The sequence below is a fragment of the Camellia sinensis genome, chromosome 5 (assembly GCF_055761805.1).
Source record: "Camellia sinensis isolate YWXY chromosome 5, ASM5576180v1, whole genome shotgun sequence".
Taxonomy (NCBI): domain Eukaryota; kingdom Viridiplantae; phylum Streptophyta; class Magnoliopsida; order Ericales; family Theaceae; genus Camellia; species Camellia sinensis.
The window spans coordinates 44,168,685-44,194,916 of NC_138965.1; the positions used below are offsets into that span (position 1 = coordinate 44,168,685).

The 26,232-nt window shown below is 38.7% G+C and overlaps 1 protein-coding gene and 1 long non-coding RNA gene across 6 annotated transcripts; both read right to left on the bottom strand.

Annotated features, from left to right (window-relative positions):
• Window positions 1-15,634: 15,634 nt before the first annotated feature.
• On the bottom strand, window positions 15,635-19,550 carry LOC145790594 (uncharacterized). 5 transcript variants are annotated; one of them, XR_014329452.1, is made up of 4 exons: window positions 18,652-19,550; window positions 17,940-18,053; window positions 17,226-17,321; window positions 15,635-16,027 (listed from the first exon to the last, which is right to left on the bottom strand). XR_014329452.1 is itself a non-coding variant. In XM_082868739.1 (4 exons), the coding sequence occupies exons 2-4, from the start codon at window positions 18,000-18,002 to the stop codon at window positions 16,576-16,578; spliced, it is 351 nt and encodes a 116-aa protein (XP_082724865.1). In that variant the 5' UTR covers window positions 18,003-18,053; window positions 18,652-19,550; the 3' UTR covers window positions 16,034-16,575. The 5 variants fall into 5 exon arrangements, 4 of the variants coding, with proteins under 4 accessions (XP_082724865.1, XP_082724863.1, XP_082724864.1 ...); XM_082868739.1 differs by lacking the exon at window positions 15,635-16,027 and adding an exon at window positions 16,034-16,767; XM_082868737.1 differs by lacking the exon at window positions 15,635-16,027 and adding an exon at window positions 16,034-16,767 and having other exon boundaries at window positions 17,940-18,073.
• A 3,045-nt stretch (window positions 19,551-22,595) lies between these two features.
• LOC145790596 (uncharacterized) lies at window positions 22,596-25,856 on the bottom strand. The gene is made up of 3 exons (XR_014329453.1): window positions 25,724-25,856; window positions 25,493-25,610; window positions 22,596-23,862 (listed from the first exon to the last, which is right to left on the bottom strand). It is a non-coding gene; the product is annotated as an uncharacterized LOC145790596 (long non-coding RNA).
• Between the last annotated feature and the right edge of the window lie 376 nt (window positions 25,857-26,232).

Consider the following 26,232-nt stretch of genomic DNA (forward strand, 5'->3'; position numbering starts at 1 on the left):
ACAACCAGTCCATACCCAATATAACGTCAAAGCTAGATATATCAATCAATACAAATGCAAATGGAAGTTGGCAACTGACAACCTCTATGTCACAACCCCGACACCCCTATTTCAAAACAACCTCACCACCAATAGGTGACTCTACACAGATAGGAGATGCTAACTGAGCCAACTTTAACCCCAAAATCGATGCAAATGCAGACGAGATAAATGAATGAGATGCACCCGTATCAATCAACACATTAGCAATTGAATTACAAAACAACAAGGTACTTCTCACTACCGAAGGCACTGGTATTAGATCTAGCGCGGTAACAGCGTATACATGTCCTATAGGTCTCTACTCAACCTACTCACCCCTCGGAGCATAAGCCTGATGCACTGACTGAGCCGAAGAGGCTCCCTGATTGGTCCTCGAAGCCTGTGCTGGCTGGTGGCTTTGTGTCTGTCTTGAACTAGACGCGCCAGGTGTGCCACCCAACTGTGGGCAAACTCTCTTCATGTGGCCTACCTGCCCACACTGATAACAATTGAGCAGCTAGCCTCTCCCCTGACTCTGGCTCTGAGAATGAGCTGAAGACGATGCAAAACATTGCCCCCCTCCTCTCTGCGGGCAAGCTAGAGACTTGTGGCCTAATTGACCACATTTGAAACAAGTAATGTCTCCCTGACAACCCCTTCCAAAACCCAAACTCGGTATTGGAAAAGTAGACCTCGACTGAGCTCCCTAGGATCGCTATGGATTATAACCCCTCTGCCTCTTACTATCCCCCTGCACATCCTGACTCCTCTTGGAGCCCCTCATCCTCTCTTCCTCTATCTACATTAAGGTCTCCAAATGAGCTGATGCCTCCACAAGGCGTCCATAATCCCTAATCATCGACCCGACCACTTTAAACATGAGCTCAATCCTCAACATCTTCTTAAACTCCAAACAAAGACACTCCTCAATTGCCACTAACTCTGGTGTAAACCTAGAGAGGCTAGTGAATATGGCCTCAAACTCGGCTATCGGAGCGTTCAACTGCATAAGCTTGGAAAACTGGTCCTTCAACTTCTCCCTAACCGTGGGAAGCAAAAACTTATCCTGAAAGGTGCTGATAAAAGCCTCCCAAGTCACCCCAATGTGCCCACGCGAATACTTCCACCACTGACCCGTATCTCTTTTTAGCTAGAAGGATGCCAAAGTCACTCTCAACTGGTCGTCTTCAATGCCAAGCATTTCGAACGTCTTCTTTATTTGCTCTAGCTACTCATATGCCTTCAGTGGCTCCTTGGGATCACCCAAAAACTCATTCGGATTTGACCGGAAAAACTCTCACTTCAGAAACGATGGCCCTGCCTCAACTACTTGGGTCTGGACTTGATTCTCAGCCTTGATAATGTCCATGGATTCCTGCAATGCTACGGCCATTTCGCAGGATAAGGCACCCATGGCCTGTTGACCAACTGGTTTGGCCACGTTGGCCTGACTAACCCCTTTTTCCTGCGCCGGAATATCATCCGGTAAAGGCACTTCATGCCTCCTAGGCCTACCACGCCTACCACCACCATATCCACATCCTGACATCTTAATAGAGATAACAAAGAGATTAGTACATTTACAAATGTGCCGAAGCTAGCTCACTTGCGTCCTAATGCAGTGGACAATAGTAATTCACTCCACATAAGTACGTAATCACGTAAACGCATACGAATTTCATTCCTAGATAATGACTGTTCCACGGCATTACAAGAGTTCCAATTAGAAACAGCAGTAATCAAATGCTCTTCTAATGGGACTTCTAGAAACCCATAGACTCAATCAATATCCTAGAAGTTAGATATCATACCCATATAATCACATAAACATGTTATCACAAAACATTACAAACATATAAACATCCTTCAAGCGAGATAAACCCATTGTGGTACTAACCACTTCCCACATATCTAAAGTATTCAAACCTGGTATGCTCTGATACCAAGTTGTCGCGCTTTGAAATAAATGCCATAAATTGGCCCCCAACAACAAATACACAATGACAAAAACATAGTAGTGATCTTTCATTAATCAGAGTTAATTTACAAAAAGGACACATGCAATATACATTCACCAGCTCTACCATGAATCTATAGCATGTGATACCAACTTAATGATCAACAAAATAAATGCCCTATAAGCTTACATCTTTTCAAGACTATACTTGGTTACAACAAAATAGAGAGTCTTAAGCTCCATACATATAAAGCCATAGGCTTGTACAAATATTAAATACAAATGAAAAAACAGAGCCTTCAGCTCCCTGGCCCTCCCAAGCTAAGTCCTTGGAGGAGGCATGCCATCAGCACCTGAAAATGGTTTCCCAAGTAGGGTGAGACAAAGCCTAGTAGAAACAATCTAACACAATATATGAATATTAACAAAGATATAAGTAAGATGAACATGCTCAAATCCCAAGTGACAAATCTCTTGCAAACTTTTTTAAAACCATGTTATGTCAAATTTACATCTCAAACCATTAGTTATACCCACTTCATTTAGTCAACCAAATTGAGGATACACCCCGTAGGCCTTGTAGACACCCCATTTTTGAAGGCCCTTTAAGACTTGAATGTTCTTGCAGGTACATCCGATGACGAGTCTGTTTGCTAACCGAGCGCTTGAAGTCCGTGGCAGAACGCCACAGGTTTGAGCATTTTAAACGCTGCATCCATTTTGTCTCATCTTTGGACCATGCCTGGTTCTTTTTAGCCTAAAGTTTCTGATGGCCTGTCGGCCATCCTTGGAGGCTGCCAGCCGCTACTTCTCCTTTGCCGGCCATTGATGCGCCTTGCCGGCCACCATTGTTTGCTGCAGATATTTTGTGATATTTGGTGCTAGCTGTTTGCACAGATTCATACATCTTCTTACACGTGTGTGGCTGGATGTTTATGAGGGAAATTTGTGTTTTTCTATATATAGGACCCCTCTCTCTCATGTAAAGGGGTTAGAAAATTTTGAGACATAAAATTTTTCTCTCTCTCTAGATTTCTCTCTTTCTTACAATTTTGTGCCTAAGTGCTTGTTTTCTCTACACTTTTACATACAACGCCTTAACCAAAGTTGCTAGTCTTTGAGCTGAGGCAACTTGGGACCTTCTTTGAGCTCTAGAAGGCGGTTTTGGCTTGGATTATTGGCCAATTTGTGCTTTGCTTCAAAGGTATAACACTTGCCTTGTTTATACTTGTCTTGTATACTTGTTTTGCCATCTTTTCTTACTGTTTTGGGGCTGGTTTTGAACTGTTAAAAGCTCTATTTTTGTGGCTTAAATTGGTGGTTTGAGCCCCCTTTTAGTTAGGGGGTGGTTCACCCTTCTTGTTTCTTTGTGTTTAAAGCTTTTATGCCTTTATTCATCACTTTAAAACTAACTTTTTTGGGCCTTTTAACCACTAAATTTCAGAGGTTTTTCAGTGGTAAAAAACTCATTTTGAAGTCCAAAATTGGAGGGGTTAGCCTCCCCTCCTTGTGTCTTGTTTGCATGCCTAGCTAGCCTCATGTATTAGCTTAATGTTATAGGTTTTTGTGGCTCAAGTTTAGCACGTTTTAGGCTCTGTTTTGACTTATTTTAGCTCTGCTTTAGGTTGGTTAAGTCTTTTGAGTTTTTTTTTGTATAGTTGTAGTGTGAGTTTCTTGCACTAGTTTGTTGTTTTAAGGCTTTAATCATCATTGGTTTGAGTTGATTGCATGTTTTAGTGCTTTTATCATTCAATTTCAGTACCTAAATCTCTGCAATCTCCCTTATTTCTTCACTTTTTGGTTTTGGTTTTGCTTTGAAAATGGTTTGAAACCACTTGTTTGCCTAAGTGTGAAATGGAAGAGCTACACCTAATGGTTTAATCCCTTAAAGGGTTCATTACCAACAATGTAATGCCTCTTTCATGCCCAAAGCAACTTATGGTTTGAACCCTCATTCTATTAGAGGACACTCACCAATGGACTTAATTGATTAAAGGATGATTTGGTAATTAAAATGTGTAAACAAAATTGGCAAGTAAAAAAAAGCAAGATAAGCATTCTTTGTGTTGCATTGCATGTGTTTAAATCGGACGTTAATTTGAACACAAGGCAAATGAGGCATTTCATACTCAATAGTGATGAAATATGCCATTTTCTTAGGTCTCCATTGCCCTTGATCATGCATGATAGGGTGATGGCCATTTGAGTCTTGTTTTTGCATTCATTGAACTTGCACAATTGGTTTCACAAGCCATCATGCAATGAAATTGCTTGATTGGGGGTTTTGTGAACCAAATATTTTCCCTCCTTTGATTTCCTCATGAAAAAGAGAGACAAGGTGTGCAGACAACCCTTAGAAATACCCCCTTTTTGCTTTGTTTGTGCTCTGTTGCAGCATGGTGATCCAATGCATCAGTGACTGGCAGTGCCCTATCCATGGCCGGCAATGCCTCATTTCTGGCCAGCAATGCACTTTTTTGGCCGACAGAGGGCCGGCAGCATCTATCCATGGCCTGCAGGCCACTGATGTAGCCTTCAACAAAGATTTGGTAAGGTGGAGTAGAAAGGTTCTAGAAATTCTCAACCTTGCAAATAGAGGCTTTCGAGAGCAAAACGGAGGTATTTTCAGGGCGAAACTCGAGCATGTGCATCTTTCACTTCCCGAGGCGGAGCAGTGGCAGCATAGTCTAATACCTTGCATGCTTAGTTAGTGTGCATTTCTTTGAATTAATCATTTTGCTAATTAGTTAAAAGTGTTGTAATAATTAGTAATTATTTTGCCAGTTATTCATTTGATTTGTAATAATTAGTCTAAATTAGCTTAGTCTAATTAGATTAGCTTAAATTAGCTTAGCCTAGATTAGCTTAGTTCTTATTCATTCGGACCCTCCATCGCGAGGGCATAATGTTGTAATAAGTGTGCGTGCGTGTGTGTATGTTTTCCAACCCCATATATTTCTCCCTTTTATTTACCTACTTTTGATGGTTAAATTAGGGACATATTTCAATTAGCATATCGCATGCTTGCATCTATTTATTTGTATTGCATGCACCGAGGCTCGACGCATCATTCAAACTGCATTGCAATTTTCAATATTTATTTGAATAAGTATTTAATCGCATGTTGTTCAAATCGATTCATATGTCATATCAGTAGCCGAGCCTATTAATTTCATTATTGCATGTGTTGCATTAGACACTTAATATAGTTAGGATCATGCATCTTTCTAAGTAGTTTCTATTTTGGCTCGGAGTACTCGGTAAGTTTTTATGCTTTAGTGTACTTGCATAAGTGTGAATGTTGCCATGATTGGCATGCTTGCCATGAGGCTATCTGCTTAAATGCTAAACTTCATGAATGCCTGTAGATGAAGGCTTGTTGTTTGAATTGGAACGATTCAACAAATGTGTGTTTTAAGCCCACTTTGTTGAATGACAAATCATGTTTTAAGCCCACTATGTTTGGTGGCAAATTCATATCTTTAAGCCCACTTGAGGTGGCAAATTCAAACCATTTTTCCAAACAAACATGAGTTGAATTGTTCCAAATTGAGCAAACTAGTCTATACTTGCTTGTGCGCATCACATAGTAAAACTAGTTTAATAACCTGGACAAGAGCACATAATACTTATAAAAGATCATATCATGATTAGTAGAGGCTGATATTTGATCAAGTGAGTGAGGGTGCTCAATTCATGACCTTCCCTTCTTGTACCCAAGTTCTCGAGCCGAGACAACTTGGTGATGAGAGACACGTGGCCTTCAACACGAATCAGGGTTTCCTAAATTTTTCAAAAAATAAAATATTTAGGTGTCGACTCTATATTTAGCAAAACAGCCCAATTTTGACATTATTTGATTTAAAATCGATTTTCCAAAAAGATTTATAGGATTTGGACTATTTGGTCTTTATCAGTTTCACATTGCACTTGTGAGACTAGATTCAGAACCGCGGGAGTCCGAACTATGAGGCCTTTCATTTCAAACCTTCCGAAAGGAAGTGCGAAAAAAGTCGAGCCCACAGTTTCGAGCAACTCTGCTAGGGAATTAGAAAACTTGACTCGAACGCATGATATGTTTTTTTTATCTACACATATGTGTTTCTTTACATTTGCATTTGCATTTGCATCGGTGCGCCTAATTCACAGTGTTTGCCATCTACTATTCCTGAGCGATTTCAGGAGGTTTGCTTGGAAAAGCTTGCCAAAAGGCTGACTGGTTGCAGGCTCTACCACGATGGGAACACAACCTTTGGATTTGGACTACCGCTCTACCGTTTGATCCTCCTTTCACTTCTCGGTGTTAGGTGTGAGAGGTATATTAGGTGGTCTTACTGAGGTACCCTTTTTGACCAATCGACCTAGTTGCATATCGGAAGCCATAGAGACTGTTCCAAACTAGGACAGGTTGCTCACCCGAATACAAGAATTGTATGAAACCGCTTGTTTTGCGTAGTGAATCACTACTTCCTGACGAAATTAGGACAGGGTAACCCTACCCCATCATAGGGGTGTTTTGGCTCTTAATTGCTTGATATGTGTTTTTAGAGTGAAACTCTGCAAGAATGTATATATCAGTTGCAAGTCTGGGTATCAGTTTTGAGGCAAAAATCAGTGTTGAGTACAGTTCTCTAGCTTATGATTGCAACTGTGTGTTGTTTATGTCTGAGCCGAAGTGCTGTGCGATTTTTGATTTTTGTTTCTTTTTGCTTTATTTTCTTTTTGCAAGGTAGTTTTTCACCATTGCTTCAGACGATTCTGTTACCCCTCAAGCACTCTGGATCAGCGTTAGAAGGATTTGTAGATCTGGAGATCTAGTCAGGGGACAACCAATGTTTGTTTCACTCCCACCGGTTACCAGACGGGGGAGGATCAGGCAAAATTCACCAATCCAACAATCACCTTTTGCTTCGCCTGTGCCCAGTCAGGCCCAGTTTTCTACTTCTACTCTAGATAGAGAGTATTCGCTAGTTCCGGTAGCTCAAAGTCCCCTACTCAGTATGGAAGATATGCTTCATCAGCTCCAGCAGACTATTGAGACTATGTAGCTAGATGCTGCCCGCCAAGCTGAGACCACAGGTCGCCAAGTCAAGGTCGTAGCCTGCCAAACAGAAGTGATAGAAAGGCTTCAGCAACAGCAGCCACAACCGACAGTAGCCTCAGCATCCCATGCACCCCCAGCAGGAATTTCGGCACCCGAGGTCACAATTAATGTCCAGAAAAATGCTGGCATTCCGGTAGATCTGATCCCACCTCAGATCTCCAAGGCACCAATTTATCAAATGGAGGCTCCGTTTGAATTCGAGGTTGACCCCACTGCACTAAAGGTCAACAAGCTAGAAAAGCTCTTCGAACGGGCTCAGGGCGTCAATTAATCCCTGATATTGAGGATGGCTATACAGATTCCGCAATAACTATGCCGGACAGATTCAATATGCCGTATATAGACCGGTTTGACGGTTTCGGGGATCCTATGGTCCATCTACGGTTATTCTCTGACATTCTATGACCAATGGGTCTCAACAGACTACAGAAGTTGTCACTTTTTGGCTGGACCCTGTTGGGTATAGCGGCCATTTGGTATGCTAAGCTTGAAGACTCTGCAAAGAGAAACTGGGAGGAAATGGCCGAGACCTCATAGCGCAGTACTCCTACAATACTCAGATCAAGGTCACTACTCGTGATCTCGAAGCGACCCGTCAGGAGCCGAAGAAGGGTTTCTCAAATTTTGTGACTCAGTGGAGGGCCAAGGCCACTGTGATGACTATTCAGCCATCCGAGAATGACCAAATCAGAATGGTGGCCCGTAACTTGCAAGGGAGATTATTACAGAAATTGATAATCTTGCCTTTGTTTACATTTACTGAGCTCCATGAAATAGGGGTCCAAATTAAGGATGCGATGAAGTAGGGTTTGATAGACCATGAGAAGGAACAGCTCAAAACGTCCTTTACACATAGCTCCAATGCAGCCACGACTGGTGGCACCTCTGCACGGCCTTCGAATGTGAGCATGGTCACTACCACACCCAAGACCACCAATCCCTTTGCCGGTACATCCAACACAACTTCACAAACCTCAAGCCATCAGGCTTGAGGCCAGAGGGTTTTCACCCCGCTTTACATGTCCTTATCTAAAGCCCTAGGGGTCCTAATCAAAAAGGGACATCTTAAGCCATTAGAACAACGCCCATTACCCGATCATCTCCCACCTAAGCACAACCTGACCAAATATTGTGCTTTCCACCAACAGCATGGTCATGATACTGATCAGTGCTTCAGATTGCGTCATGAGATTCAAGATCTCATTGACAGTAAGGTGATAGCACCTCCCGAAAAACCCAACGTCACTACAAATCCTCTCCCACCACATAACCAAGTCCCTCCACCCTGGCAAATAAACCTCATCCACACACTGGCCATCCCTTATGACCCCAATATATATATATCACCGCCTCCCACCTACCTAAGCCAGCGTTGTTCATCCCTGAGAGCATAGACTTGTGCATGATGAGCGCATCTTCACACCAACCCGAACTCGTGGTGGTGGCATTGGAAGATAAAGGGAGGTCAGTCTTGGTAGAGAATATCAGTCCATTGCCTGAGGGCTTTAAGGATTTATTTGAAGGGACATACGACCCAAGCTGCTATGTTGTGATAATCAATCAAGCTAAGCCAAAAGTGGTATTGCCGATTGGGATGGAGGTCAGTGTAGTCCGAGAAGATGGACCAAGTCAGATATTAGATGATCTAGCCGACTTGGAGGAGGATATAGACAATTTGTAGTTCTTTGATAAGCAAGATCAAGGAGACATGCAATTTAATTGGTTTGATCTGAATGGGTCAACAGACAATTCTGGGTGGCTAAGTGATGAACTTGATATAGATGAGGGGACTGAATCAAAGCTTGGAGAACAGAAAGCGGGAACCGCTGTAATGGCCGGAACGACCGATAGGAAGGGTAAACTACCGAAAAGTGCTAGTAAAAAACATTTGGCTCAGGAACTGAGCATTGTTAGCACTGTACATATAGAACAAGAAGCAACGCTAGAGCGGTTTGGGCAGGAAATGAGTGAAAGTGATCAGAAAGTTGGAATAGCTTAACGCCTCGTGGGGAATGTTTCTGCTGAGGGAACACTCAGACTGGAACTGTACAATTGCTTGTCGGTTGCCGAAGGTATGCGGTGGGAAGATGATGATTTGTGTCTTGCCCACATTGATGAGGATTGGGGTGAAGACCTTCCTAACAATACTTGGTATGTGGAGGAAGTCGACCATATGACAAGAAGTGGCTGATATTTCAAACCACCGCATCTGGACCAACCTGAGGCATTTGGGAAGGACAAGGAGGTAGAGAAACGGAAGGAAAAACACTTAGAGGAAGAAACTGTGCTAAAACAATTGAGAAAGATTCAAGCTGACATATTTATCTGGGGGCTGCTTATGGCTTCGTGAGTGTACAGACAGCCTGTACTGACAATGATAGATAAAGTGAAGTTGTCCATTGACACCATCCCGGAACAACTAGTGGGGTTAGTCTTCCTAGGAGGCGCTGCACCAACTTTGACCTTTTCCGACAAGGAATCATCGCCGAAAGGCTCTGCACACAACAAGCTTCTATACATATTCGTAGAGTGCCGGGAAAAGTGGGTGCCAGTCGTATTAGCCGACACCGAGTCAGCAATCAACGTTTGTCCATGTCACACGGCTTATGCTATTGGTCTAAAATCGGCTGATTTTGTGCCTACGGCCCAGGTGATCCGGGCGTATGACAATACAAGCGGAGAGGTAATGGGAACAGTGCAGATCAGAGTGCAGGTGTAGACTGCCCTGAGAACTCCCGAGAAAATCTCGATTTGTTCTCTAGCTACTACAGTTCGGACTCAATGTCGCGGTTTTGAATCTAATCTCGCAAAGTGCAGTGCAAGATTAATAAATCACCAAAGAGTCCAAATCCGGCAAAACATTTTGGAAAACTAATTTTAACAAAGAAGTGCCAAACATGGACTGCTTTGCCAGATACAGAGTCGCCCCCTAAATATTTTATTTTGGAGGGAATTTAGGAAACCCTGACTCATGCCTAAGGCCACGTGTCCGTCATCACCAAAGTTGCCTCGGCTCGGGAACTTGGGTACGAGAGGGGAATGTCATCCAATGAGAACCCCCGCTCGCCCGATCAAAGATCGGCCTGTACTAAGCATGATATCTTGTTTTTGAAAACATATGCGTTCTTATTCCAGTTAATTAGCTAGAATTACTATGTGATGCGCACAACACACAAGTATATACTAGATCGACTAATTTGGGACAAAGCATCACATATCCATTTTTTTGGAAATGGTTTTGAAGTTTGCTACTCATAAGTAAGCTAAAACACGGATTTCAATGAATCGTTCCAATTCAAGTAATCCAACCTTCACCCACAGGCATTCAGGCAGTTATATCACATAAGCAATTAGCCTCATGACAAGCATGCTGTCATGTTAACACTCACACACATGCAAGATGCTAAAGCATAAACACTCACAGTGTACTCCGAGCTAAAACAAAGAACTAGTTAGTAGTCAATGCATGATCCTAATTCATGTCAAGATGGGTAATGCAACATAGGCAAAATGCAACTAAAATAGGCTCGGCTATTCTAAGATGGCATATGAGATGCGACAATTCGATACATGTATTCAAGTAGGGACTGAAATACAATGCAATTAGTATGATGCGCCGAGCCTGGTGCATGCAATACAGATGAATGGATGCAAACATACGAGCGTAAGGTATGCTAAATGAAATATGCCCTAAAACTAACCAATGTAAGCGGTTAAGTAAAAGGGAGAAAGAAATGGGGGTTGGAAGACATGCATCACACACATGCATGCTTATTACACCAATTGGCTCTCTCGAGGGAGAGACCGAAAGAATAATACAAACAATCTAATTAATTAACTAACAAGCTAATTAATTATTACACAATCAAATGAATAACTAGCTACAACTAATTATTAATCCACTTAAATAATTAACAAATTAAATAAGCTACAAAAAAACAGTAAAGAGGCCTCGGGGAGAGGGACAAATGCATGATCGGTCAGCTTCGCTCGGAAATCCGTTGCCATGCCTCATGTTGCCTCTGTTTGCACTGCTCTGTACCTCTACAAAGTATGAAAATTCCCAACGCACTCCTGATTCACCCTATGGGCACTGTGGGAGGCCATCGGCCAAAAATTAAGGTCATCGGCTAAGATAAACAGGTCATCGACCAAATATGAAGCCATCGGCCAAACACTTGTAGCCGACCGGCACTAAAGATGGCCGATCAGCCATCTCTTTCTGTAAAATGCTCTTCTGCTGCAGCAGAGGACAAACAGAGCATGGCAATGCATTTACAAGACAATGTTTGCAGCTACACCCCTTATCATGTTTAAGACTCAAAGGAGTGTAGTTCTCAACCCTCGGACCATTAATCGCGCATTTCAATGCATGATGGCCAAAAGAGTCAAGTGTGCAATTCAATATCAAATGAAATGCACAAAACACATAAGGGACCTTAACCATTATCATGTGTGATCAAGAGGCAAGGCATGCACACACAATGCTATGCAAACATGCAAGCATGATGCGATGAAATTAGCATGCAACAACATGTAATGGAATTAGCATGTAACAACATGCAATATAACAGGTATGCAACAAGCATGCAACAACATGCAAGGCAAGCATGCAACAACATGCGAAGATGGACTTAAACTAAAATGGACAGCTCTCTAACATGCCCAAATCAGTGGCCAAAAGTGCTAAAATGATGGTGCCAAAATGCAAAACAAACATGCATGCAAATTGGTTCATAAGCTAGGCAACAAGACACAACTCTCAAACATGAGAGAGGCGTGACAAACATGAGAATGTGGCAATGCAATAAGCTCTGAAAATATGCGAGGAATGATGCCAAATAAACCAAACAAAGCAAGTATAGCATGAAAGAAAGCCTAAAGCTTAAAGCTAGCCAAGGGACTCAAACCATGGCCATGCAAGGCAAGCCCCAAAGGGCCAAGGGCACTCAAAACAGTCCCAAGGCGGGTCAAGACAAGACCAAAGACATGCTCAAAACTAGCCAACACAAGCTAGAATATAACTCCAAAAGGGATGAGGCATGCAAGGCTACAAAGGGGTGTTACACTACACCTATCAAAACCAAAATGGCATGAATTGTCCAATGAAAAAAAGAGTTATGGCATATCAAAATAAGCCCAAATACCCACTTAGATGGCATCCCAAAGACCTAAGCATGGAGGCATACACAATGGTCCATTCATGGGGCATAAGGCATCAACTCTTTGAAGCATTAAAGGGGTGATAAGTGCCAGTATGTGAGCATGAAACATGAACTGAAATAACATTACAAATGATGCCAAATCATTGAAATGAGCCAAGTAATGCATGCTAGAGGACTCAATAGTCAAAGCTAACAAGCTAGATTGAACCATGGCTATACAAAGCAAGTCATGCATGACTAAAACAACCTAAATCAGAGCTAGAGCATGCTAAAACATGGACAAAAGCTTCTTGAAGTTAAGCCAAAAGCATGCTAGAATGACATGTTAAGGCATGATGCATGTTAAGGCAAAAGAGAGGATTGTAAGACAAGTACATGAAGCATGTAAGAGCCAACTAAACCCACCCAAAACAGAGTCATGGCATGCTAAAACAACACCAAAAACCCACTAAAATGAAGTCAACATAAGTTAGAAAGACATGCTCAAACATGAAGCATATAAGACTAGTTTGTGTTATTTTCACTACAAGTGTATTAGGCATGCATGGAGTGACAAAACCAAGCAAAAACAATGTTGTATCATGGCAAAACAAAGCCTAATACATACTGAAATGAAGCTACAACAAGCTAAGCCAATGTGCTATCAACATAAGCCACTTATGCATGCATACAAAACAACAAGGAGAGGGGATGACCCTCTCCTATTTAAGACCTCAAAACTACCTTTCCACCATTGAAAATCCTCTGGATTTCAGTGGTAGAAAGGTCATGCAAAGCCAAGAACAAGGGCCAACAGGGATGACCTAAAACAAGGCCTAACAAGGCCTAAGAGGGGATAGACAACCCCAAACCAAAAAGTGATCTTAAACAAAGATCTAAAACATAAAAAATCTAAACTTTTATCAGTTAAGAGTTAAGTTTAAAACAATAAGCAAGTAGGTCTAAAAGCTTAAGCAAGATGGGGATTTAAAAGCAAAAGGCTCACCCTTGAAGACCACCTTCAAGAACACAACTCCAGCAGCCTCCTCTGACCAAAACCAGCTCAAGAACACTAAAAACAACTCCTAAGGGCCTCTGTAACCAAAGGATGGTGTTCTACTAGGTGCTCTAGTGCAAAAGTATGAACAAAATACACTTTTGAGCACAAATACACACACAAATATAGAGAGAGGGAGATATAGAGAGAGAGTGATATATATCTTCTTCTCTCAACTTTCTGAACCTCTGGAAAGGGAGGGGAGGCTCCCTTCTTATAGAATTTCAATTCTCAAGCCTGTTGAACAAGCTTGAGTCTTGAAACAAATCCCTTCATACACATGTATGGAGGATGTGAATTGTGCATGCCAGCTATGACAGCTGGCATAAAATATCTGCATAAAGTAGATGAACAGGGCTCGGCCAGAAAATATGGCCGATCGACCAACATAAGTGCCGATCGACCAAAAAAAGTGCCGATCGGCCAACACTTTTGGCCGATGGCAAGAAAACAAGGCCGATGGGTTGAGGGGATGGCCAACAAGCCACCCTCTTCCCTCAGAAGCAAAAACACAAGTCCTTGGTCCACAACCAAGCACAAAATAGACAAGTTAAGAGATCTTGAGGCAAGGCACACGATCGAGACCTCCGGGAAATCAAAACGAACACAAACATGGATGATCATCGAGTGTTCAAACGATGACGTCCAAGTCTTGAGGACGATCAAAATGGGGTGTCTACAATTGCCCCTCTTTGACAGAACTCGAAAGTCATAAAAATGACGGGAGTGAATGTCAAAGCCCAGAGACGACCTATTTTTGACAGGGCCGAAGACTTAGACAAGCATACAAGATAGCAAGATATGTGCCCGCGAGCGGGGGCAAAATGCAAGGGACATGTACGATACCGAACATAACTTATGATCATGCAAAAGGAGCTATAACGAAGCATATCATGCAATAGTTTTTAGCAAGCAAATAAAAACCAAACTACATTTCATGCAGAAAGGATGTAAGAGAATTATACAATTCTCGCTACGTTTCCTGCGAAGAATATACAACACCGTTTGGTTCGTCTAGTTGCGCCAGCTTCAAATGAACTGTACATACAATATTGTGCCTGCAAAAGAAAGAAACTTAACAGGTACAATATCGTTAGAAACATGCATAGCAATGCAAGTGAGAAGTGCGTGACAATGCAAGTGAAGTGTGCATAACAATGCAATGCACTAGCAAGTGCAGGTAAAGTGCGCAAGGTAGTGTGAACAATGCACTAACAGGTGCAGGTAAGGTGCACAAGATAGCGCGATGCGCAAAATAGCGTGAATGAAATGAAATGCACTAACAGGTGCAGATGAGGTGCGCAAGATAGCGCGATGCGTAAAATAGCGCGAATGAAATGCAATGCACTAACAGGTGCAGATGAGGCGCGCAAGATAGCGCGATGCGCAAAATAGCGAGAATGAAATGCAATGCACTAACAGGTGCAGATGAGGCGAGCAAGATAGCGCGATGCGCAAAATAGTGAGAATGAAATGCAATGCACTAACAGGTGCAGATGAGGTGCGCAAGATAGCACGAATGAAATGCAATGCACTAACAGATGCAGACGAGGTGTGCAAGATAGCGCGATGCGCAAAATAGCGCGAATGAAATCCAATGCACTAACAGGTGCAAATGAGGTGCGCAAGATAGCGTGATACGCAAAATAGCACGAATGAAATGCAATGCAAGCAAAATGCAAGTAAAGTGCACAAAACAGTGCGATGAAATGATAGTATAGTAGATAAAAAAGAGTGACATACTCACTACTACAAATATAGATAAAGATCACACTTTTTTGGTGTGATGTATGTTTTTTAATCACACCTTTTAAGTTTTATTAAAGTGTGGTCTTTAGGAGTGTGATTAAAAATGGTCATTTTTAATCACACTTTTTAAGTGTCATTAAAAAATGCTTTCATCACATCTTTTAAGTGTGATTAATAATATTTAGATCACACCTTTTAAGTGTGATTAAAAACATTTAGATCACACCTTTTAAGTGTGGTTAAAAACATTTAGATCACACCTTTTAAGTGTGATTAAAAATATTTAGATCACACCTTTTAAGTGTGATTAAAAACTTTAGTTCACACCTTTTAAGTGTGATTAAAAACTTTAGATCACACCTTTTAAGTGTGATTAAAAACATTTAGATCACACCTTTTAAGTGTGGTTAAAAACATTTAGATCACACCTTTTAAGTGTGATTAAAGACTTTAGTTCACACCTTTTAAGTGTGATTAAAAACATTTAGATCACATCTTTTAAGTGTGATTAATAACTAATAAAACCTGTGATAAAAAAAAAAATTGACATATTTAAAGAATAATCAATATTATTTTTGCACGCGCATTTGAATAATGTAATACACACTATATACTATATTTCGAATCACAACCATATATTGAATGAAATAATATCATATATTTCATAAATGAAAGTTTAATGTTTAAAAGTATATACAAAGAAATTAATAAAAAAAAAATTAACTTTGATTACATACATTAAAAAATAAAAAATAAAAAACTTGAAAAAAATAAGTTCTTGAATTCTTTGACCATATTTTGCATCTCTCCAAGAAATTTTTGACCTGAAAAATAAAAAAACAAATTAATTTAAAAACCGCCAGAAGCATATGAATAAACTTACTAATTAATTTATAAACTTACATTTAGATCACACCAAAAATAATTTAATTTATCCAGTTGTTAAACTGCCCCCAATAGGATTGATACCTGGTGGCCTTCTTTTACAAGAAGTCCTGACAAAAACACACCAATAAACTGAGTCCCTTCCATTATCAGGATTTTCATAAGATAATCATTAGATATTGAAATGCTAGAAACAACATATTCTGAATAATAATCATCATCCATCTAGAAAAATACAATAAAGTCAATTAAAAAATAAGATGAAAGTTGTGATATCCAACGCTGATGAAAATTCTCGAACAAGATTAAGGTCTATACTCGATAAAACGAGCCCATAATTTATTCATCATTCTGAACAAATAGGATTTTGGAGTTAGTTAACTAAATCTCACATACTTACTTGGGGAAGGTAACAAATAAAAAAATGGGAATAAGCATCACAGAGTAGAACTAGACAAAACCCCTTATGCATAACAACAAATGTTAACAGAGCCATGAATGATATGTATAATTCTAAAATTATTAAAAATTATAGGATGGCTAAAGAAGAACTTGACATAAACAAGGGGATTTATATTACGAATTGCTGAAGGTCACTAGAAACATTGACTACAAACTTGAGAGTGACTAGAAACATTAGCTCGCTCACCCTTTTCTTCTATAGCTTCATCTTTAAAAAGCTTCTCAATCTAAACAATGGCCCAAGTAAGAACATAAGCAAAAGGAAAAGAAAGAAAGAAAGGAGCAGATTTCTCATCATTCCATTCGATGTGTCATTGTCTAACATACCGCCATTAGAAACAAATAAAACAGACAAACTTTGAAACCCAAGTGCTACCACAATCAATATCTGAAACAAAGAGAAGGAAACACAAGATATTAAATCAAAAGGCAACAAGAGAACTTCACAGGATATTAAGTTTGTGGAAGTTAGGAATTTAGAGATTTACTAGTTTAATTTGCTATAAGTTGCTGGTAAATGTGAAGATTGCAAGTTTATTCAAGAAGTTGTTTCTATCAGATAAAGCATTAAAAAATAAATAAATAAATTTAACTCCTTTTACTTTAGCCTCGTTTCCTATCTTTTTTTATTTCATTTTGCTTTCCCTCAATAAATCTAAGATCCAAACATGGCCTAAAGTCACTTTAAGGATTCTATAAACTATAAAAAGGCAAAGCACAATAAAGAAAATTCACAACCTTGAAATATCAGTCAAAGCACAGCAGAACATTTGCAAACTTAAATTATATAAATATTTGAACAATGAAAAAAGATGCAAATTCAAGATGAACCTTAGGTAGAAGTACCTGTTTCTGAAGATTCAATAAAGTCAATATTTCTTTTCTCAACTCAAGATACTCTGCACATACAGCTTTGGTTGGAACCTTTGGTTTTAAATTAACCTATGAAAAACAAGGGCATGATTGCTTATTAAGAAGCATTTTAATGGAAGACAATGTGTAAGAAGTGACACCATAAGATAGCAAATTCTGAAACATCGTCCTTTCATGTTTAGAAACATCTAATGAAGAACAATATGTAGTAAACATTAACATGAACATAGTTTGCAACTCTATACAGCATTTAAACAAAGTCTCTTACATGCCAAATAACATATCACCAGTCTGGAAAGCATTTAATTGCCTTGTAAAAGCATATGTAAAGCACTGTAATAATGATTAGATAGTAGTTACATTCACATTCTTGGTATCTGTAGAGTCACACCACCAGAGCAATCATTTTCATCATCTTACTGCTATCTTCCAAACTAAAAGCAACAAATTCCAAGACCCTAGTAAAAATCAGGAATATTATAAACTGTAAATGCAAACTGCATCAGTTTCACTCAATTTTTCATTCAACAGCATGATTCAGAACATTTTGGTGGGAAATCACATCAAACAGTAAGAATCGAATCGTGAATCACACGATTCTAACCACCACACAAACAACTACATGCACTATAGAACCAGAAGCAGAGCACTTCCCTATAGAAAGGCAAGAAAAGTAGATAGACATACTTGCTGGGGTTGTCGAAGGGGCGCCTGCTGCTGTGACTCTATCTGTGACTGGATAACCTGCATTTGTTGATGAGTTTTGTTGCACAGAATTCCTCATACTATCCTTCACGAGCTCTGCTAAAGCCCCAAGATTACTAATGATGGAAGGGGAAAATACGTAATGATAGAAGGGGAAAATAGGTTAGATAATTGTGATGAGAGGGAGAGAGAGAGAGAGAGAGAGAGAGAGAAGCCAGATATATAACAACTTTCAAGAAATGACAGTTCATGAATCAAAACTTAACGAGAGAGACTAATGAAGTAAACGTAGAAAGAGTCACAAAACAAATGATACATGTGAGCACATTATCATGCACATAAAGATCCCAAACATGCATAACATACCTAAAATAGCACAACATTGATTCCAATTTTCCATGGACAAAAATCATATATACCTAAATAAAGTAACATAGTTCACTATTTGATACCAGATTTGATAAAATTTAAACCAGACCAAGCCTGCCTAGAACAGAATTCAAGGTCAACCCAAGAGGAATTCAAACAAATTGCTTCCCATATATACTGCATAAATAATTTTTTTCCACCAATATCCTACTTCAGAGTTCATTTCTACTTTATCAGAAATTCAAAGCCAATAGTCTACTAAACAAACGTAAATAAAAAAAACCAATCAAATTCAAGCTTATAACATAAAAACAGCTTCACTCACCTATACCCCGCTGTTTGAAGGAACATCTTGAGTAGTTCGATGGCTGAGCACTGTTTCTGTAACTATCAGAAAGGACTTTCAAGATACAGCCTAGCTTACCAATATGACAACTCAGCAACTGAGACAAGACTTCCATTGGGACTTCTGAAGAAGCTTCAAACCCCACATTTGTTAGCACACGAGCTATCACTTTTCTAGACATCTCTGATGCTTGCTCTTGACTGAGAAGTTTCCTGTTTCCATGAGATCCATTTTTTCCACGACATTGATTCCCTCATTGTTCCATGCTCAGGTATTCTGGTCTAATACCAAGCCTCTCAATCATAATAGGGCTCCTTGTCATAATTTGGGGCAGCATATCAAGAACACCATTAAAATCCACTTTGTGGTTTTCTTCCACTCGGTTTATGTGAGGAAGAGCACTATCAGGGACACAATTAAATGGACACATCGTTTCAGGGAAAAAATATGTATCATCATCAATTGCATCATTGTCATTTAAAACCGAATTTCGGAGCATGTTTGATCCATTTTCTAACATGGGATTGCCAAAACCATTAGTTTCATCTTCCTTAAATGCTACTCGTCTTCTCTTATGCTTCTTGAGGGTTTTAAGATAAGTAGACATCAGCTCAGGTGTACGCTTGTCTGTTTCCCGATCCCCAAATGATAACCTATATGGTTTAGTAGCTTTATACCTCTCAAAAAACTGAGTATACCATGTTTCTAGCAATTCTTCATGCCTGAATATCTGGGCCATGTTGTCCATATCTTTTTCACGATATCTTGGTCCAATACCAATGGCTTTAGATTGGAGCTGCAAAATTTGTTAACAATATGAGTAAAATGACTCAACTATAACAGAAGTGTGAAATTGAAAACATATCATTTTAATATGCACTACTTGTGATTCCAGCACATAATAGTAATAATTACATTGCATAATGGCCAGATAATAGTTTTCGAAAGAAGTCATCATATACATCTTTCCAAAGCTATTATCCGACAAATTGCTGTACTCTCTATCCAATGCAATTAGTACCATTATGGGCTGGACCAGTGTTTTTAAAGGCTCAAGGCGCACTAAGGCGCTGAAGGTCTCTCGGGGCCTAGGCGCAAGGCGCAAGGCGAGGCGTGAGCTTTATTGAAATAAGGCGCACAGTCTTCGTAAAAATAGAAAAATTAATATAGACTAAAATAATTAATTCATAAATAAAAATTATTATGATTATATGATTATACAATTAATTCAAAAAATAAAAATAATTAATTATTATGATTATAACAATTTCAGTATAATGAATGTAATGTATCTAATTTATTTATTTCAGTATAATCTATTTATGTAAGAGTCGCACCCTCAAAAGGTGTGCCCAATCTTTCAAAAGGCGTGCCATCAAAAGGCGCGCCATCAAAAGGCGCGCCCATGTTGTCGTCGAGCGCCGAGCGGCGCATGATGCGCGTATCTGCCTTGGTTATTTAACCAAGACGGATGCTGAGACTGAGGCAGAGACAAAACCTGCTAAAAAATCTCTGAGAGATAAACTCTGTAATACTCTGTAACACTCTGTTGCCCAGGCTGAAACCGTTGAACACTTTCATTCGGAAATACTCTGTAACCAACCCTTTCTCTGAAACACTCTGCAACCCATAACATGGACTCTTCTTCCCGTCCAGCTACCCAGAACATGGCCTCCTCGTCCCGTGGTCTGCTCACTCTCTTTCCCGACCTCAACGAGTCAACAAGAGAGATAACTGGTGTGGTGGCCAGTGAACCTCAACCAAGCGCCCCAGGTTTTACTCCGTTGAACTTTCCTATGCGGTCTGTGGAGCAAAAAATGGCAGGGCAAACGGATATTGAAGCCAATCAGTATACATTGAAGTCATGTGTGGAAACCATGACTGCGGTCACAAACTTGTCGCACCGGCTGCAGAGTAGGACAAATGAGGTGCAGCATTTAAACGCTCAACTGGCTCTGCTCCAGCGCATGTATAAGGATGCGCGAGCAGAGATAAGTGTGCTAAAGGCGGAAAACAAGGAGCTGAAGCGGAAGGCCACCGTGATGTTCCGATTTGGAGGTCCGCCATATGCTGCAGTGGAGGAGCAAGGGGGAGTGAATGTGCTTGGTGGATTAGGAAGCACAGAGGCAGCACCGTCAAGGACCGCCCAGGACGGAGGCAAAAAGAAGAGACCGGCGGCAGAGTAGGTCGGTGGGTGGCCGTCGGCAGAAAAGAAAACAAATCAGTTGTGGTGGTGATGGTGATCTTGTGTGGTTTTTTTTTGTCTTTTTTGTTTTTTTTGTCTTTTTTGTTTTTTTTTTTTGTTTTTTTTTTTTGTGGTTGTGGTGTAAAATGTGGATCGGGGTGAATCCCGGAGATGAATAAAATATGGTTTGTTGTGCAAATTGGAAAATGGTTTTGGGTTTTATTTTATTTTATTAATATAGCACAATTTTTAACATAAGTAAATATTTAATATGTATATTATTAATTTTTTTTTAATAAGAAGAGAAGAGAAGAAGAAAAAAAATCATTAATTTTTTTAATATATATAGTATTTTATTTATTTCTTAAATTTTAAAATTTTTTTTATAAATATTTTTATTTTGAAACATATATATAATTTATTTTAAAACATATATATAATTTATAAAGGTATATATATAATATATAAATAAAAACATATCATATATATAAATATAATTTATAAAAACATAAATAAAAATATATAATAAAAATAAAAAATAAAAAGTTATAATAATATAATATAAATTATAATTTATACTATACATATATCTATACATATATATAGAAACAGAGTCGAAGAGAGAGAGAGAAGAGAGAAACAGGCAAAGTGAGAGAGAGAGAAGGCGAAGGCGAAGGTCGATGGAGGTCGTCGGAGCTCGTCGAAGGTCGATCGAAGCTCGTCGGAGGTCGATCGAAGCTCGAAGGTTGTCAATCGACTGTCGAAGCTTCAAACTCGACTGGTTAGGGCAAACTCGACTGGTCGGAGCTTCAAACCCAGCTGATATGGTACATGAGTTCTGATCCTCTGTGATTTTATGCCATTCGAAAGCTTCATCTGAGTCGAATCTGAGTCGTTCGATCTGATCTACAGATTAAACGCTCAGTCGCGCCTAGGCGAGGGCCTTGCGCCTCTCTCGCCTGGCTTAAGGCACGGCTAAGGCGCTCGCCTGGCTCAAGCCGCCTCGCCTGGTACCTGTACAGGCGCAGATGGTGCACCTCGACTCGCCTTGCGCCTAGGCGTGCGCCTAGGCGCGACTTTGACAACACTGGGCTGGACCCACAACAATCACCCCCTCTAGTCCATAGAGAGAAAACCACCACGTAACATTGTAATTGAAGCTCATACCGGCCACTTTGTGCAGAACAAAAACTTCTCTTTAGGGACAACTTTAGTCATCATATCAAGTGATTTTCTCAATATGAATTTTATTCAACTTCATAATCCTTCTACTCTATGTTGATGGCATTTAATAGCGGGACATGATGTGAAGATGATTAACAAGCTGAAATAGGAATTATCCAAGACAATTGACCTGTAAGAGTTAGGAGATGCACGTAAACTATTAGGAATATAAATAATTTGTGACAGGAAAGCTAAGCAGTTGTGGTTGTCACGAGTGAAGTATATTGAATGGACGCTTGAAATGTTTAATATGAAAGATGCTAAACCTATAAGCACAATTATATATAACTCTTATCCTTATGAGATTAGGTGAAGAGTCTAAAATTTATCTTTATCATTATTTCATAGTTTGGCTTGCAAGAAGAGCTACAAAGGAACAATTCTACCTATTCACCATCTAGAACATTATTAACACGAGTTAAGATCTGAATTTTAAAATTTATACTCTTCTGCATAGTTTTCGTAACCAACAAGCTCACTAATGGACAGGTGCCTGGTTCTCCTTGCCTGGACAGAGTAGAGGTATCAGGCCTATCTTTACATGATTCAGACCTTAGAGGTTGTATCATGAGTGCTGCAAAGTTAGGTATTATACTTCGGAGGGTGTATCATGGCATAACGTAGTTACATAGATGGTAGCTACGATATCTCTCAACGTGTCAAGTATTTGATCAATGACCCTCTATCTCTAAGATCAATTAAGGAGTTGCATGTTGGTCGAGCGATGCTCCTGGTCGCTCCTTGGCATACCCTATGGAAATGAGGTATGATGGTCCATGGTCGAACAAGGGCTCATTTGGGCGAATTGGGACTCGAGGGTGCCAAGCCACAGTGCTTGTTGTTGAGCAGACTGGTTGAGTAGATGAGCTTGCCTCAGTCTATACCTTAGACTCTTCATATTTTGACTCATTCACCGAGTGCTTGGGCTTGCTAGAGCACCGAACGCACTAGAGAGCCGACCGACCCCACTCAGACTAGATATAAAACCCCACTTGCAAAAAAATGATATTTGATATGTTAAGCATCAAAGATGCCAAGCATGAGTTAATACTATCACAAACAAAATGGAAGGCAACCTTTATTCAAGCTAAGCCCAGCAAGTACTCACTACACTCAAAGCTAGTAACTCGGCTTAATTAATAAGGAAATATTTTCTCAAATTTTTTTTTTTTTGAAGATCTTTATTTAATTGTGACCTTTTGCCATATCCTTGTAAATGCAAAAAAATATTAATCCTAAGAACATATATGTCAAGAAAAAGGGATGATCAATGACAAGTATGATGCCAGTATGCAAATTGTATGCCTTCATTACTCCAATTTTATGCCATATTTCACAGGGGGAAAAAAATGATCTTAATGTATAGTCAGTAACAAACAGGCATTGAACCCAAGAGCAGAACCAAGTCAATGCACAGAATCAAACACCATGTGCACATGTAGGACCCACTATATTCAAAAAATAATGAGACCACCATTATTTTTGGAAAAGATGGGACCTACATGAACACATGATGCTTGCTGTGTGAATCCATGAAGGAGGAGAAAAAAATCTTGTCCAATTATATATTAACAATATTACAAAATACAAACTCAATTCTAAGATATCAATCAAGTAGCTCATTTTAGATAAATAGATATGGATATAACCTGAAAGGATTTGAACATGATGATCAAGGATGGAATTAGTATTGATATTCAAATGGAACTAAAATGGACGAATAATAAGAGTTTACCTTTGATATTATGTAGTCAATCAGATTGAATTAGTATTGCTTCATCCTATTTGTGCATTCAATGAAGTTGTCTTAAACAACAAACCATCAAAAATAAATAAATAATGAACTCGCACTCCTATCATACAAGCCAAACATTTTTTAAAAAAATAATAATGAACTACAATAACTTCTGAATATTTTTTAGATAGCGGAATGCTATCATTTTCTTTTTATAATAAGATTTTATTTGAATAAATTTCAAGACTTAAAATAGTAAAAGTTTGATTATCATCACGTTGCTATTATAAAATTTCAAGAATAAAAAAGACAATCTAAAAAATCTAATCAGCATTGTATAACACATTGAAGTGGACAGATGTATCAATCTAAAAGAAGAAATGCCAAAGAGAGGGAAAATTTTGGTTTATCTCTTTGTCTTGACTCTTGGGATATTTATTTATTTTTTTCACTATCTTTTTTCAAGAACCGTCTAAACTTCCAACTAACAAGTTGAAATGATTTTTCATTATCTCAGTTAAAGTATCAGCCACCCATTGTTAGAGGCTTGCTACTTCAATTAGGCACTATGTTCTTCAAATGGATCTCTTAGCAATTAGCATTATGCATTAAGATGAATGAGGAAAGCATTGATCATCTGTTTTTACATTGCCCTATAGCTGTGGCAGTATGGCAGGTTGGCAGAGGATAGCTTGATATTAGCTTCATATGCTTGGCTCCTTTTCATTGATCAACAGAAGCAAACAAAAACATGAATATCAATCGAAACTATATTAGGAAAAAAAATGTTTAAATTTTAGATTTGATATATTAGATTGGGACAATTTGTGTTTCAATCTCACACTATGTCAAAGCACTGGACATAAATTTTACCCTGTTATTACTAACCAAGACCCTCACTATCAATTATCTCATGAAAGCCTAATAAACCATTTTTTCTTTTATTGCCAATATATATAGATATATATAATATGCATACATCATAGCACCATTGATATAGCTTTCTCCATAATTCAAACCTTTGTCATCACAAATTGTCAAATAACTGAAAATAATTTTTTTAAGAGGCATTACAACAAACACCAATCATCCACCACAACAGATACCCATTTCATCATTACTTATAAAAATAAAAAATAATAAAAAGAAGAAGAAACAGTAGCAGCTAATTTCAACAAAGATGATTAATAAAATAATAAGATTAAAAAAATAATACGCAATTGCGTAGTGATGGCAAGAATAAAGCAACAATTACAATCAGAACAGATTACAATCAGTTATAAAAACTTTATTGTTTTCGATGTTTTCATGAAACGAGTTTTTTGAAACTCAGACAAGTGTTTAAAATAGTCCATTAAAATGCTCTGTTTCTAAGAAATTCGCTCGAAAATATAGAACAAAAAAAAAAGATAAAAATTATTTCAGAAAATATAGAAGAAAAAAAAAGGATTCAAAATTTGGTTTTTACTGATTCCTCATTTTGCTATTTGCTCATATTTAGGTCATTTGGAAAGAATGAAGTAAAATCTCACTGGTACTGCCTAATGCGAACAACTAATTGGCTTCGATTGGTGAAATTTAACAGTCCAGAAACCTGTTAGGGCTGTCAGGGTGAAATTTAATAGAGAAGAAGAAGAAGAAGAAGAAGAAGAAGAAGAAGAAACGTCGAAACTAACCTGTTAGGGCTGCAAGTCGAAGCTATGTTGAAGAAGAAGAAGAATCGAAGCTCTATTCAAAAATAAGAGTCGCAACTTTCGTTTACCCTAAACCGATTGATGTTGAACAACTTTAGGGCTATGCGAGAAAAACATAGATAGATATTAGATAGCTTCAAAGATTCGGAAAATAGTTTTAGATTCAGAAGAGAGAGAGAGTGAGAGGGAGAGAGTGGAGGAGAAGAAGCAAACCTAGTAGTCGATTGGTTCAGTAACCCTAGCAACCAAAGAGAAGAGATGAGATGATCACCCTAGCAATTGATTTGGCCTTCATCATCATCAGATAGAGAGAGAGAGATTGAAACCTTGTGATGTTCCATCAAAATAGTAATTTTGGGGAAAAAATATTGGCGCCCAAAATTTCATTTTAGCGCTTTTTTCTTATTTATTTATTTATTTACTTCCATTAGAATGTGTGATTAAAGATATATATATATATATATATATAATCACATTTTAATTAGAAAAAAAAAATATATAATCATACTTATTTAAAAAGTGTGATTAAAAAGTAGTAGGGTATATATAATCACACTTTAATTAGAATGTGTGATTAAAAAAATATAAATAATCACACTTTAATTAGAATGTGTGATTAAAAAATATATATATAATCACACTCATTTAAAAAGTGTGATTAAAAAGTAGTAGTGTATATATAATCATACTTTAATTAGAAGGTGTGATTAAAAAATATATAA

Bases quoted from the DNA above. Each gene is read 5' to 3' on its own strand.
- LOC145790594 (XM_082868739.1), bottom strand. From the start codon at position 18,002: ATGCAGGTTATCCAGTCACAGATAGAGTCACAGCAGCAGGCGCCCCTT. The intron at 17,322-17,939 runs GTATGTCTATCT...TGTTTTTCATAG, and splicing joins CCCTTCGACAACCCCAGCAA to GTTAATTTAAAACCAAAGGT. The intron at 16,768-17,225 runs GTACTTCTACCT...TCTTTGTTTCAG, and splicing joins TATTGAATCTTCAGAAACAG to ATATTGATTGTGGTAGCACT.